At 25.7% G+C, this 15,222-nt stretch overlaps 2 protein-coding genes across 2 annotated transcripts; one reads left to right on the top strand and one right to left on the bottom strand.

Annotated features, from left to right (window-relative positions):
• Nucleotides 1-12,592: 12,592 nt before the first annotated feature.
• On the bottom strand, nucleotides 12,593-14,324 carry LOC126901213 (KRR1 small subunit processome component homolog). Its single transcript, XM_050677555.1, has 3 exons — nucleotides 14,180-14,324; nucleotides 13,233-13,750; nucleotides 12,593-13,096 (listed from the first exon to the last, which is right to left on the bottom strand). Exons 2-3 carry the CDS (start codon nucleotides 13,734-13,736, stop codon nucleotides 12,725-12,727), a joined length of 876 nt encoding a protein of 291 aa, XP_050533512.1. The 5' UTR covers nucleotides 13,737-13,750; nucleotides 14,180-14,324; the 3' UTR covers nucleotides 12,593-12,724.
• Nucleotides 14,325-14,424: 100 nt separating this feature from the next.
• Nucleotides 14,425-15,220, top strand: LOC126901217 (40S ribosomal protein S29). Its single transcript, XM_050677560.1, has 3 exons — nucleotides 14,425-14,603; nucleotides 14,734-14,833; nucleotides 15,100-15,220. The coding sequence occupies exons 1-3, from the start codon at nucleotides 14,542-14,544 to the stop codon at nucleotides 15,106-15,108; spliced, it is 171 nt and encodes a 56-aa protein (XP_050533517.1). The 5' UTR covers nucleotides 14,425-14,541; the 3' UTR covers nucleotides 15,109-15,220.
• The last annotated feature ends 2 nt before the right edge of the window (nucleotides 15,221-15,222 follow it).

The raw sequence follows: 15,222 nt of genomic DNA on the forward strand, positions 1-15,222 counted from the left end.
AAAAAAAAAAAAAAAAAACACATCATGGTAAAATTAATATTAATTAAATAAAAATAGAAATAGGCTAGGGCCTTGTATATGCTGAGAACCTGATGTTGTGGTTCTATCGGGGTCATATGGTTCGAGGGTTTAGAACAATAAAGACAAGTAAATATAAAGAATTAAATGTATGTCCTCTTTATTGAGGAACATGAGCTAATAAGTTTGTAAACACCTTTTAAGGACACTGAGGTAACGGGGCGATAATCCGACCCTCGAATACCCAGTCGAAGTGTCTATTAATATAAGCAAATATACATTAGGTTTTTAAACTCTTTTTAGGAACGAGGCGGTAATCCGACCCTCGTGACCCTGTAATGTGTATATGTAGTAGGTGTGAACAAACTAGCAAAATAACTCTTGATATTAAAAGGAGATTATAGATCTATTGCTTTATCGTTCTTTACTCAGATTATTAACTCTAAATAAATGGAATAATATAAATTGACTTACCTTCGTATTCTGTAATGTCTAAGAAAATAAATGAAGTATTTACCAGAAATGCCAATTTTTACTCAATATTATTAATTTATGGTAATAATGTCTTTATAGGACTAAAATAAGTTTTAAACACAAATAAGGTATACAGAATAAGATAACTCAAACGGTAACACGGGGCCGTGATCAAAATGTTAAAGCAAGAGTGGTTCGTAAGAACGAACTCACTTGAGCTGGAGCTGTTTTTTTAATGGATATCAGTGCTTTTTATAGTACTAGAGAGGTACCCCCATATCCAGGGATATTGCCGTTTGTGCTATTCATGATTATAGTTTATTGTTTTAAAGTATACATTACATGATAAATATTTTAGATAACATAGTTAACAATAGATGAGTTAACATATATATAAATAATAAGAAATTGTATTGAACAGCATATTTGTTATGACAGATAAATTATTTGTTTGTTTACAAGTTATTTAAAATACAGATTATACATTTTTAATTGATAATTGTGAGATGCGTAAAGCAAAGTATTAAACATATCACGACAAATCTTTTATGTACATTTATAGCCTCTCTATAATTGTTATTTAAAACGCATCTTCAATAATAAAACTTGTATAATTACCGAAAGAGTTTGGAATTTATTAGGTTTTGAAAGTAATATTTTGGAATTAACACCAGATCAGGTCATTAGTTAATTTGGAAAGAAAAGAGGTATTTCTGTTTCTAAGGTTTTTGACCATACCGCTTTTATAAAATTACTGGTAGGAGCAACTCTAATCATATAGATTCATATATGAATATAATAGAAATAATATAATATAATAAAAAAAATAGCGACGTAACACTATTTTTCTTATATTTTTGAGTAAATAATTTACATATTGCTTGTTAATTTGGTTTGTCAAATTGAAACAGAACAGCATTATTCATGTTCTTGTCCTACTTTTTCTATAACTTCTCATTGAATCTCTTATGGTTATTATATTTCATTAAAAAAAATATTTTTAGAATGTAATAAATTAATACAATTCAATTTTTTTTAAACCAGATAATTTTTCATTCCTAAAAGAATGTGTTTTATAATGTTTGTTTAGTATCAAAATTTTGTACTTACTCATCTAAATTTATTATGTTATATACTTTACAATATATGGATTAATTTATCTGTACTTGAGCCATTTTGGCGTATAATTAAATAAATGTAAGTTGTAGTTAAAAAATATATTTTAGAATAAATAGATATAAATTTTAGAATAAATTCATAAGATAATTTAATACTACAATTCGATATCTGTGCACATGATATTTTAATTAAAAAAGATATAAATTTAATTTTTATTATAGGTTTTAGCTTCGATGCAAAGCAGAGAAAGTATTTTTTTTTATTATTTTTTATTTTGTGTCTGTAAACGCTGAATCTCAGCTCTCACTGGACCGATTTCTTTCAACGATACGTCAAATCGTATCTAATCGAAGACATTACCCTCAAAAATTTTAAAATTTTCTCTCGTTCCCCGTAAATGGGGGAAATCTCCAAAAAAAATTACAAATTTGAAAATCGCTAATTTTTAACATTTTTTCAATTTTTTTAACTTAAAACTGCCATAACTTTTTTAAAAATGATCAAATCAATATAATTTTTCTTTTCATAGATATATAATGTCTTTACCTTTCATTTGGTATATTTTTTTTGTAATTCTGACACTTAACCTGCCCACAGGAGAGGATGTAAAATGACAACTTTTTAACAAAAAATTAACTTTTTCAACTTAACTTTTGAAAGTGTTCCAGAAAGTCTGACACTTTTATATATATCTTATATTAAAGATAATGTAATATACTTTATCATGAAAAAAAAAAAAAATTACGGACTTTATTTTGTCTTCATGGTGAAAATGGATACTGAATGCTATATTTGTGTGAAAATTCTTGATTTTATTTTTTACATTTTTAACTTTATAATGCTATAACTTATTGAAAAGTGTATGGACCAACACAATTTTTTTATGAGAAATAATATTTATATTCTTCTTTCATTCAAAATACTTTTTTTTTTAATCAGACCATTTCCCTTAATACAGGGGGGGCTCAAAACATAAAATTGCATATAGAAAGTAGAACTTTTTCAACTTAATTTTTGAAAGTGTTCCGGAAATACTGACACTTTTATATATATCTTAAATTAAAGCTTATGTAATATACTTTAATATTAAAAAAAATAAATTCCGACTTTATTTTGTTTTTATGGTGAAAACAGCTACTGTATTCAAAAATATGCTATTTTTGTGTTAAAATTCTTGGTTTTGTATTTTATTTTATTACAAGGGGATTACACTGATTTTTATAAATATTATATCAATCTAATTGACATAGTATAAAAAGTTAATCATACTTAAATTTTTTTGTTTCTTTGAAGTCGAGAAAAATAACTTTAAAATTTGAACTAGCTAAATTTCCATTTTTAATAAGTACGAATGCGACGTGACGGTAACACTTGGGTCTTTTACGACTGTGGCACTGAATTTTTTCTTAATTCTTTTTGAGTTAGAAAAAAATCTTTAACTCATTTGATTTTTATCTCATTTAGATTCAATAACTTCAATAAATATCAAGGATCCCATTACTGTATTCTCCTCTCGTGAGAAGAAATTCATATTAATATTATTATACTATGTGTTTTTTTTTTGTAGCAATCATTTATTTTCTCAGCTCTCACTTGACCTATTTTTTTGCCAAATTTTTTTTTTAAATTAAACACTATCTACAGATTTGCATCGAAGCGTTTTTTCTGATAGTGATTTTAATCATTGTCAGATATCATCTATACGGGACCCAACTATGCCACGACCCCACTGTGCTGGGTTTTTTTAATCAATAAATACTATTTTACTTTATTTTTGAATGACAACCATATAATTCTACCAAGAAAATACTCCATATTATAAATAAAAAGTAACTCTATGCCTGATAATATTAGCTGAATGTTGCATCGGAGATTCGTCTTCTGTTGATAATAGTTGAAATTTATTTACTAATATTGGGATAAAAAAATAAATATCTGACATTTCTGCTTTCTTCAAAATTATATTTGCATTGCTCATTATTTATACTTTGTAATTCTATTTTTTTTTTAATTGCACTTTACCTTTCGCTCAGATATTAAAACAAAATTACTCATATCTCATTCGACGTCTTTTGTTAAACCTCACATTTCTATATTTATGTAAATTTTTGAGAATTTCTATAACTGAATTTTTACGTATTTTTGTGATTTCTTAAATTATTATACATTTATATTAGTTGAAAATTCTAATAAATTATTATAACTTTTTTTTTCTTTAAACTACCATAACTTTTTGCAAAATGAACGAACCAAACATTTTTTTTTTACAACCTATAGTTCTTTTTCTTTGGTCATTTATTTTTTTGAAAATCTAACCCTTAACCTGCCCACAGGGGAGATTCGCTACTTTTGATGAAAAGTTAATTTTTCAACTTAACTTATAAAAGTGTTATGGAAATACTGCGTCATTTAAACATAAGTAAATTAAAGCTTACTATAAGTTAAAAAAAAAATTGTCGAACGATTTGTCTTCTATTTAATTTGAAAATTATTGATATTTTAAATTATTTTTACGCACATATTTTAATAAGCACCCTTATTCATTTGAAAACCCCCATAAGTCCAAAAAGTATTAATCTGGGCTATCATACAACTACTTCGATGTAAAGTACTTTAAAGTGTTAATGCATTTTATGCTACTTTTCATCTTTCAGTGTGAGTAAAGAAAATTTTTTCCTACTCTTGTAAAGTTTTTATTTTGTAATTGAAAGGGTTTCTCAACAAATAACCATTCCATTTAGAAATGAAAAATTTATCAATAGGGGACCATGCCAATATTTTTGGCGATGATAGGTTAAACTATCGGGTTCTTTTGAGCATAAATCAACAAAAACTCGATTCAGTTGATCGATGTGATTCATTCGAAATAAAAGATGAGAATTTGACTTAAAAAAGCGCTTGTAAACTATTACCTTCTTAGCTTTAAAATTAGTGGGTCTTTAAGTATATGATTAATAGATACTTTAACTTAACAGATAACCAAAATATAAATTTTTTTTTAGCTTCGATGCGAAACTGAGAAAGTATTAATTTTACTATGATATATATATATATTTTTTTTACTGTTATCACTTATTCGTAGTTCTCGCCGAACCGATTTCTTTCAACGATTTGTCAAAAGATCACAAATCGTACCCAGTTGAAGACATTGCCCTTAAAAATTGAAAAAATTTCCCTCGTTCTCAATAAATGGTGGAAATCTCTATAAAAAATTGCAATTTTAAAAATCGCTATTTTTGGATATTTTTTAAATTTTTTTTACTTAAAACTGCCATAAATCTTTTTTTAAAAAAGACCAAATCAATAATATCTTTTTTTAATAATACATGAGATAATTACCTATTATTTTGTATATTTTTTTTATAAATCTGACTCTTTATCTGCCCACAGGTTAAAGATGATATTTTAAATTGATTATTTTTAAAATATTAAACATCAAAATCTGTAATAATTTAAAAACAATGTTTTGTTTTTTTAATTATTTAACTAATTTCATACTATGTTGAATTGCTTTAATGGATATAAATCCATAAAGTATACTTATTATTACTAATTATGAATAATGATAGAAATACGAGTTAATTTTGTTTTTAGAATAATCAACTCATTTCTTAAAACTAAAGACTATCTACAGATTTGCATCGAAGCATTTTTTATAATAGTGATTTTAATTACTGTCAGATTAAATCTATACTGGACCCAACTAAGCCATGTCCATACTATACCACGTCCCCACTCTGCTAGGTTTCTTATTTTTAAATTTATTATGAAAAATAAATGCATTTTAAACAGTGGCGTTATTGGAAGAGGGTCAGGGTGTGCAACCACGCCCCTTACTTTAAAAACAGTCCCAATTGGGCTGCATTAATAATACACCAATTTTTTTTACATTAATTGAAATTTCAAAAACATTGTATAATCATAGTTAATAAACAATTATTCTGGTAACAATTAATAGAGTAAACAATAAATATATCATACTGAACTAATGATATTCGTACCGGACGCAAGATGTTGATGTTTGTAACATTTTGAGCTTCTATGCCAATATCAGAAGGTATTAATTTTACCATGATGTGTTTTTTTTTTTTTGTGTGTGTCTATCATTACTTTTTCTCAGCTCTCACTGGACCGATTGTAATGAACAATACGTCAAAAGATCACAAATCGTATTTAGTTGAAGACATTACCCACAAAAATTGATAAAATTTCACTCGTTCCTCGTAAATGGGGGAAATCTTCAAAAAAATTACGAATTTAAAAATCGTTAATTTTCAACATTTTTTCAATTTTTTTACTTAAAACTGCTATAACTTTTTCAAAAATGATGTTTTTTAGCGATACGTCAATAAATCATAAATCGTATCTAGTTGAAGATATTACCCCCAAAAATTAAAAAAAAATCCCTATTATNCATTTTTTCAATTTTTTTACTTAAAACTGCTATAACTTTTTCAAAAATGATGTTTTTTTAGCGATACGTCAATAAATCATAAATCGTATCTAGTTGAAGATATTACCCCCAAAAATTAAAAAAAAATCCCTATTATCAAAGCCCTCATTCCCCGTAAATGCGGTAAATTTTTTTCCTAAAAATTGCTATAACTTATTGAAAAAAGAAAAAAGAACAAATAAAAATAATTATTTTTTATATTTAAAGATGCATAAAATTATGAAAAAAGTTAATCTGGAAATATGAAATCTTAACAAATATACATTGGATTAACTGGTGGTAGGTATTAATCATTTCAAATTGTACAAATAGTCAGTTAGAATATTATTTTGATAAAATTAACGCACGTTTTTAATATTTAACAAGTTTAAAATAAGATGGAAAATTTACATTCTATGAAATACTCTATATTTAAATAGTTTATGGTTGTTTATATAATATTATAAATACCTTGTAAAATTTCTTAACTTACAATAAAAATACGATAAATTATTTAAACTATTTTTTTTAATTTTTAGCCCAGTATTACTACTAAATTTACTTGTTTTAATAGTTATTATTTTAATAATACATAATGATTATTAATAAGTATTTAACTCTAAAAATTATTATAGTAATCTCATGTAATATTCAACAATTAAAATGTTTTTTAAAAAGTGATGAAATTTTTGAAAACGCTTTGAAACTAGACACTGGTTTTATATATCCCGATTACTGTAAACTTCGTAGATTGAATTATAAAAAAATACAAGAACAGATTTTGGAAGGAAAAGATAATCTACAATATTTTAAATGCTCAAAAACTTGTGTCATGTATAATGACCTTAACTGTGCCAATCTTTTTAACCTAAGGCATTATATGATTTTAAGTAAGTATTTCATTGAAAATAATTCACCAGAAGATATCTACATGAGTGAATCGATAACAAAACATATGGTAATTTCGACAATTAATACTGTGTGCAAAACCCCCATAACTTTATGGACAATACATATGGTTAATTACTACGTTAAAATGTATCGAAAAAATAATAATAATTATACTGAAAGTATACAACAAAGTTATGAATATATATGGCGTGGTATAAACTACAATATTTCAATATGTCGAAAAAATAATAAGTATAATATTATCACAAATCCAGAAGGTCCTTTAGAAAAGTATACTATGTTACAAAATAATATTGCCGAAATGATTAGAAGAAGAGAATTCAACAATATTGTATTAGATATGAAAGAAGAAGAATATTTTGCTTCCCTCGAACATCTTTACTTTTGTAATATTATTGAAAATAAAAACATTTTGAAAACTGCAATTTTAAAGTTCGGTGAACAAACAGAGGAAAATTTTGAAAAAATATATGAAGATATTTATAATGAATACTTGGAGATAAAGAATAATAACAGTACTATCGAATTATGGATTATGAATATTAAAAATTACCAAACAAAATTATTAAATATTTTTAAAACCATTCTTTTACATTTGATGAAAAAGCAAGCAATGTATGGTGATTTGTTGCTGAAAGCGAACCATCTAAGTACTATCGTAAAGTGTCACAATAAAATGAACGAGTTACTCTCCAATAAATATGTGAATGAACTTTTTAATGACATATGTGAGAATATTTTGCTTATAGTAAAATCGTTTAAAGGTATTCCTCCTAACTATAGTATAATAAGTGATGCTCATCAAGTAATGATTTTAAATATTCAAGGCATAGTTGATAATATTAAACCGATTCATTTTAAATTGTTTGATAAAAACATATCTGACCCAGAGTATTTATTAAATCTAAAGAATACAGTGGAGAATTATATTTCAGACATTGGAGTAAACAGAAAAGATTTTGATAGCAAGATAACGCCTTTTAAAAAAATTATTGAGGAAGGGTTGTATTATAATTTTTCTATCACTTATATGTATTTACGTTACTTGGAAAATACTTTCAAAGGATGTAAGTTAAAATATATTCGGTCATTTATGAAATTTTCAAAGTCAATTCGGATGGTTGATGTTATCGTATAACAACAGTTACAAATATATAACAGTTTGTTCTAGTTTTAATGAGTATTAATATTTAGTTCAGAACAACTTCGACGCAAAGCTGTATCTGAGGATATATTCTCTAAATATTTTCAGTGTATTATAAAAATTTCCAATGATTTTTTACATTAATCATATATTATTGTTTTCAAATTGATATTTAAAAATGACCGTTATATATGTTTGTATTATACTTCAATATATCACTTTAATTATGAATATTTACAATATTTATAAAATAAACAATTAAATAAAAGAAAAATTAACGCGTGCGACTATTTATTTTGTAATGGAAGTTTCAGAGCTGAAACTCATTTCTACTAAAGTATTTTGATAGTAGCTTTAACATTTTAATAATAGGTTATCGTTAGACGTGTATGATACTCGCCTATCGATATCGTTGCTAAACAGCGAAAATTAGAAAACTTGTTTATCAATGATATAATATGATTATAAACAATAACATGAATAAATACCAATTCGTGATTTGTTAAATATCTTTGTTAAAATAATTTAAAAAGATAAATTTGGGTGTTGAACATACATCTATCAAGGGCGCTTTCAATAAATTTTATATTAATTTAGTAACATCGCTATCGTTATCACCGCCGGACACTAGAAGGTAAAAACTGATGTCTTAACTACATCCGGACATTACATATTATTATTAAGTGTTGGATCATTGAATATTACCGAGTTCCAAAGGGTCTGTTTTCCTGCGTCTGCGTTATCGCCGCCATCATGTCCCGTTTTGCTGCATGGTTCTATAGTGTAGGTGTTGTCAAAAGTTAACAATTCTTTCTCACGATGCCGCATCCTTGTGCATAATTGTTAACCACATTTGCGTTATCATTTCATTTCATTCATCATTTCATCATCACATTTTGCGATCCAGTGAATTAAAAATAAAATAAATCGCTTCTGCGAAATGTTTGTATCTCTTGAAGTACCGCCGTTCACGACATAACGCATTGCTCGACTTTTTTTGTTTTACCAACGATGCCAATTCATAAGCCATCGACGTCATTGTAGATAAGTGTCTACATATTATTTTTAGCTTCGATACGAAGCTGAAAATGTATTAATGTTACTGTGTTTCCGACTTGACTTTTGAAATTATTCTGGTATTACTGCGTCTTTTAAATATATATTAAATGAAAGCTTATTTTACGTACTATAAGTTAAAAAACCCAGCACAGTGAGGTTGCGGCACATTGGGGACGTGGCATAGTTGGGTTCAGTATATATTTAATCTGGTTTCAATAAAAAAAAATAATTTTAATTTGTTCATTTTTCAAAAAGTTATGGCAGTTTTAAATATCAAAATATTTCATGTTAAACAGTGGTTTTTACATAAAAATTTTAAGTTTTGTTAAATTCGACGGCCCTTTTCTTATAGAAGAAAAGGTGTCGGGACAATTTTTTTTTTTTGAACTTGTAGTATTTATTGTAAGTTTTAATTTGAGATATGTTTAAAGGACGCAGTATTTTTGAAACATATTCAAAAGTTGAAAAAGCTAGTTTTTGTAAAAAAGTTGCTATTTTTAAATTCATTCCTGTGAGCAGGTTGTGTTAGATTTTCAAAAAAATGACATCGAATAAAAGGAAAATATTTAAGGTTTCATCAACGATAAAAAAAATTAAGTTGTTTTGTTAATTTTTAAAAAAGTTATGGTAGTTTTAAGAAAAAAAAGTGAAAAAAATGACAAAATTAACCGATTTGAAAAATTGTAATTTTTTTGGGAATTCCCCCCATTTACGGGGAACGAGAGAACTTTTTTCAATTTTTAAGGGTGATGTCTACAACTAGATACGATTAGTGTTCTTTGGACATATTGTTTATCAAAATCGGTCCAGTGAGAGCTGAAGAAATTTTTACCTTTTCAGCTTCGCATCGAAGCTAAAACAGATTGTAGTATACCAACCAAATCACATAATCATATTAATATAAAAAAAATATAGATAATATATAATATTACAAAGCAATTTTTTTTTTTTTTAAAAAACTGTATCTTTATAAATTGTTTATATTAAATGGATGAATTTATGTTTTTTTGAATAATACATAATAGTTTCAGTGTTTTGGTTTTAAATAAAAAAATATTTAAGTGATGTCTATATTTTTTTATTGCTTTAAGTCATACTGAAAACAATTTTTCTCCTTTTTAAAAATAAAAATTAGATTTTTTGACCTCAATAATTTCATTTTTCAGACTGAATTTCAACCAGTTGTTGCTGTATCTTCTTATTCTGAAATTTCTTACTCTAATTCTCCTCATACCTCACTTTGTTCGTGTTTTGTTAAGAATAGAAATAACAATAATGTCATAAAAAAAACCTAATATAAGAGTAGAATTTTGTATCAATAAATATAACTTTTTGTCTTATCTCAATTCTATATTTTATAATATATTTTCATACAAATAATTTTAATAATAAGCTTAAAACAATAATGAACAAAAATACTAGTATTATTGTGAAAAAAAGCGTCGGGCGCTCAATATACAAAAAATATGGCATAAAGCCCCCACGATTTTTTTCATAATAATACTATTATTTTTCGTTCATTATTGTTTTAAGCTTATTTTTAACTTTTTAGTTAGATAGCTTTAAAGGCGTGTTTTTCAATTTTTTTAAACTATATTTTTTTTTTAGTTTTTATGACATCGCTGTCATAGTCACGGAGTGTTTATTGTAAATTATGACTATCAATAAATATAATTTATGTATTGCCAGTTAGTGTATTTAAAAACTCACAACAATGCGTCGTATGATAACAAAGGCTATAACCTGCGAATATCGTCATAAAAAACTAATTAGCTACCTGTATTTGTATTCCCTGTATATGGATAATGTATGTATTCACTCAAAAAAAAAATTGAATCTTTAAATGTTTATATCAAATAATAAACAATAAGAATTTGTTTATATATATATATATATATATATATAATATTGATGAAACGTACGCATGTACGGGTACGAAAACCAAAAATAAAATTATACAGGTATAGTGTTTGGTAAAGGGGGGGGGTGTGTGTGAATTGTTACGACAGTCTAGTCTCAAGGCCATTGATGACATGATACACTAGAATAATAACAAGTGGCGCGTGGAGAATTACAAACATACATACAGGTGAAACTAATATAAGCGTGTTAAAAATGTTTTATGATAATCAGTGATGATTTATCACGAACTGTTTTTGGCCTAATATCATATAATATATATTTTATAACAGTGGCCAATATTCATTTTTTTTTATTAAATTTTTTTTTTTGTTTATGCAATCCTACCTTATGTTATAAGGGTGTAAACTTTATCTTTTATAATGAAAACATATACATTTTATTAGCTTATATATAAAAAAATTATCTAATTAAGAAAATGACTGGTTATAAACAACTTTTAAAATAGTACTTCATATGTTATTAACATTTTTAAATATAGAGTAGAGAGTGGAGGCAGAGTTATGTGTAATAATGAAAATAACATAATTCACAATACACTTTATACAGAAAAGAACATGAAATTAATATTACATTTTTAATATTTTTAATATTACATTTCAAATATAAATAATGAAATGTTTTGTTTAACTTGTACATTATTTTTATATAGAAAATAAAAAAGTTTTACTTTTTACTTTATTTTATAAATATTTAGCCTATGAGCAGGTAGAGGGTCAGAGTAAAAAAATATACATCTATTAAAAAAGAAAAATACCTAAGGTAATTATAAAAAGTAATTGTTTTGATTCATCCATTTTTAAAATTATAACGTATTAAATTGGAAAAATTTAAATTAAATTTTTGTTGGACGGAGATGTGTGTGGGTGTGAATATGATCTCTCAACCATCCTTTTTTCATGACTTTAAAAAACGTATAAATTAAAAAAAAATCCTTTTTAAAAAGTTATATAAGTTTAATGTTGAAATATAAAGTTTTGAAATAATAATTAGTGGTATTGGTTCCCTAATCATTTTCGATGAGGTGATATATAATTTCATAAGTCATATTTTTTTGGGAATTTCCATTTCTTACTAATCTGATAAGCTGGGACTAGAAACAAATTGGCCCATTATCTTACAGCACAATGACCCAGTGATCATTGAGCTTATAGCTAAAAAGCAGATGGCTGGCCAGACGATTACTGGGAGGAGGCATAGCTACGATTAACAATTTAATCATTTTAAAATTTGATTGCTTAAAAATAATGTAATTTTTTTCATATTGTATAACAAATAATTACACAAATATATCTATAATGAATTTATAGATGGATAATTGGTAAAATGTATAGAGGGGCTAAAATAATTTAAGGTAATTAACTATGGGGATTACATATTATAACTAAAAAAAATAGAACATAGGGACCCTTCAATGAACATAGCAATATGGTCAAAAATTTTTTATTAATACATTTGGTTGAATACATCTGAGTCCACCCCTGGCTGGGACATAAGATTTATAACACTATAAATTAGATCTATTTGAAGCTACTTTATTCATATAATACATAAAATAGATATAAATTTCATACAATTTTTTATTTATTTCTGAACTTAAACATAAATTCAGTTTTACTTACAAATAGATTTTTATAAGACAGATATTATTCATTAGGAGGAATAAATGCCAAGTTTCTTTTGGCTTCTCTTTTAACTTTAGCTTCTTTTTGCTTATCTTCCTTAACTTTTCTTTTTCTTTTTTGTTTTTCTTCTTCTTTAAGGAAATATTCACCAGATTCCAACATTTTATCAATTTTACTTTCGGTTGGAGGCGGCGGAAATGGAGTATAGGGTTTCTTTGCTTTTTTAGAGGTTTTTTTCTTGGGCACATTCTTTGGCTTGAAGTTTGGCAAAAATCTATCCCAATTTTCATTTTTCAACTTGGGATTTCTTTCAAGCTCTCGTTTAATCATTAAAGCTTTTATGTTATAAATTGGATGTATATTTTTCATAGTCTCAATTACTATACGTCGCACCTATAATTAAAACAAAGTACATCTGTTAATTGAAATATAGAAATAGTCAAGAGAACTTATAACTTCAGTTTCACTCAATCTGATTTAATTTTTTCAATTAATAAAATTTAATAATATTAAATAAAAATGTTTATACCTGTTGTAAGCCTTTATAAGGGCCAAGAGCTGCAACAGTTTGTCCTTGAACTAGTACATAACAATTAGTTAATAGTTCTATAGATTTGAGAGTGCATCCTCCAGGGCCGATAAGTCTTTGTCTTCTTTTAACAAACTTGTCACGATTTCGTACCAAAGAACCAATTTTAATAATATCAGCTGCCATGTCATCTTGCATAACACGTATAGCATGTTCATAAGGAACACTTCTTGACAATAATTTTATTAAATCTCTTGCTTTTAATATTGACGCAGGATCCCATGTCTTACGAGTTGTACGTACAGTCATGCTACCTTCTAATAAGTCCAGATCAGCTTTGATATTATACTTAGATAAAGCATTTTCCACTAATGGCCAACACTCCTTTAAATAGGTTTCACGATATTTTGGAAATAAAGTAGCAAATGAACTTTCCTCCAATAACCCATGTGGGTTGTCTTCAGGACGAAATTCAGGTATTTCTGTCTTCCACGCGTTTTCCATTAATAAAATTTAAACTAAAATTTATTTTACCATATAAATAATAAGTATAAAACTGTACTCCATGTGTGACTTAATTAACATTAAAATATATTTGTTTTATCTCTATTAAAAAATAAAAGAGTCTAGAAAACGTTTACAAATGCACTAAAACAGAATGTTTCACAGGACAAAAATAAAAATAATAATCAACTAAAAAGTGAAAATTAAATTATGAAGTGGTTAAAAAATATATTTATTAATAAGTCAGTATATTTATCATTTATTTTGCTATACCTTTTAGAAAAAATTTAAGTGAAAAGTGTTTAACAATAAAGAATAGTCAGTTTTACTGATACAATAAACAGATTGAGTTTTAACAAAATTTCTGATGGTGTTCAATTTTTAGAAATGTAAAAATATTTTTATACCCTATTTATATAATTGATAAATTTGGGAAGACTTACTTATTTTATATTTTAATACTTTTAATTCATAGCTAAAAATTGTAAAAATTCAAATTTTTGTTCGACTGAATAATAATCACAATAATAAATAATTACATGTGTAACTAAGTTATCTTTTATATTTTCATTATGATTAAATTTATCAGCAAATCTTAATTCTGTTACCATGGTTAATAGATCATAACCTTAATTTATACAATATTGAACTTGTCACCGCTGGTGGCGCTACTGATTTTTATAGAAATCCTAATCATTTCTTTTGGTTGTTGAACTAAACAAATACTTTTTTGCACCACACGTGTATAATTTTGACAATTTTCTGAATATTTGTCAATTTTTTAGCCAAACTTAAAGATTTGAACATGGGTTTTGCTAACGTATGGTACTCTCACCCAAGACGTTATGGTCAAGGATCCCGTTACTGGTAAACACAATTTTTACATATATTATTTGAAAGTTGTACTGAAATAACTAGTTAAATGTTGTAAATATCTACTTAATCTTTATTAAGTTATTATTTTATTTAAATAAAATATTCTACATTTGTCTTGTAGTCGAGCATGTACCAACAAACATGGTCTCATAAGGAAATACGGGATTAACCTATGCCGTCAATGTTTCCGTGAATATGCTAATGATATTGGATTCAAAAAAGTAAGATAATAAAATATTTATTAAATCAAAATAAATATATTTTTCAAAAGAGTATTCTTTTTGAGTATTTTTTATACCCTTTAACATTTAATTATTTTTATTAAATAAATATAAATTTATGTTCTATTAAACTACAATTTCTGATACATGAACTCAAATATCAGATCTTGAAATTATGACTTAAAACTTTTATTACATATAATTTATTTATGATAATTATGTATATTTCTTGGTAATAAATAATTAAAATATTGCTTATGTTACAGATGGACTAAGAACAGTTTTCAAAATGCTTGACTAAGTTTAACATCAATACATTTTGTATTATGATCTTTTGATTTTTGTCTATACTATTTAAGTAAATAAAAATAAAATAAAGAAATTGTATT

Source organism: Daktulosphaira vitifoliae, unplaced genomic scaffold (genome assembly GCF_025091365.1).
Source record: "Daktulosphaira vitifoliae isolate Bord-2020 unplaced genomic scaffold, ASM2509136v1 Scaffold_3, whole genome shotgun sequence".
NCBI classification, from domain to species: Eukaryota; Metazoa; Arthropoda; class Insecta; order Hemiptera; family Phylloxeridae; genus Daktulosphaira; species Daktulosphaira vitifoliae.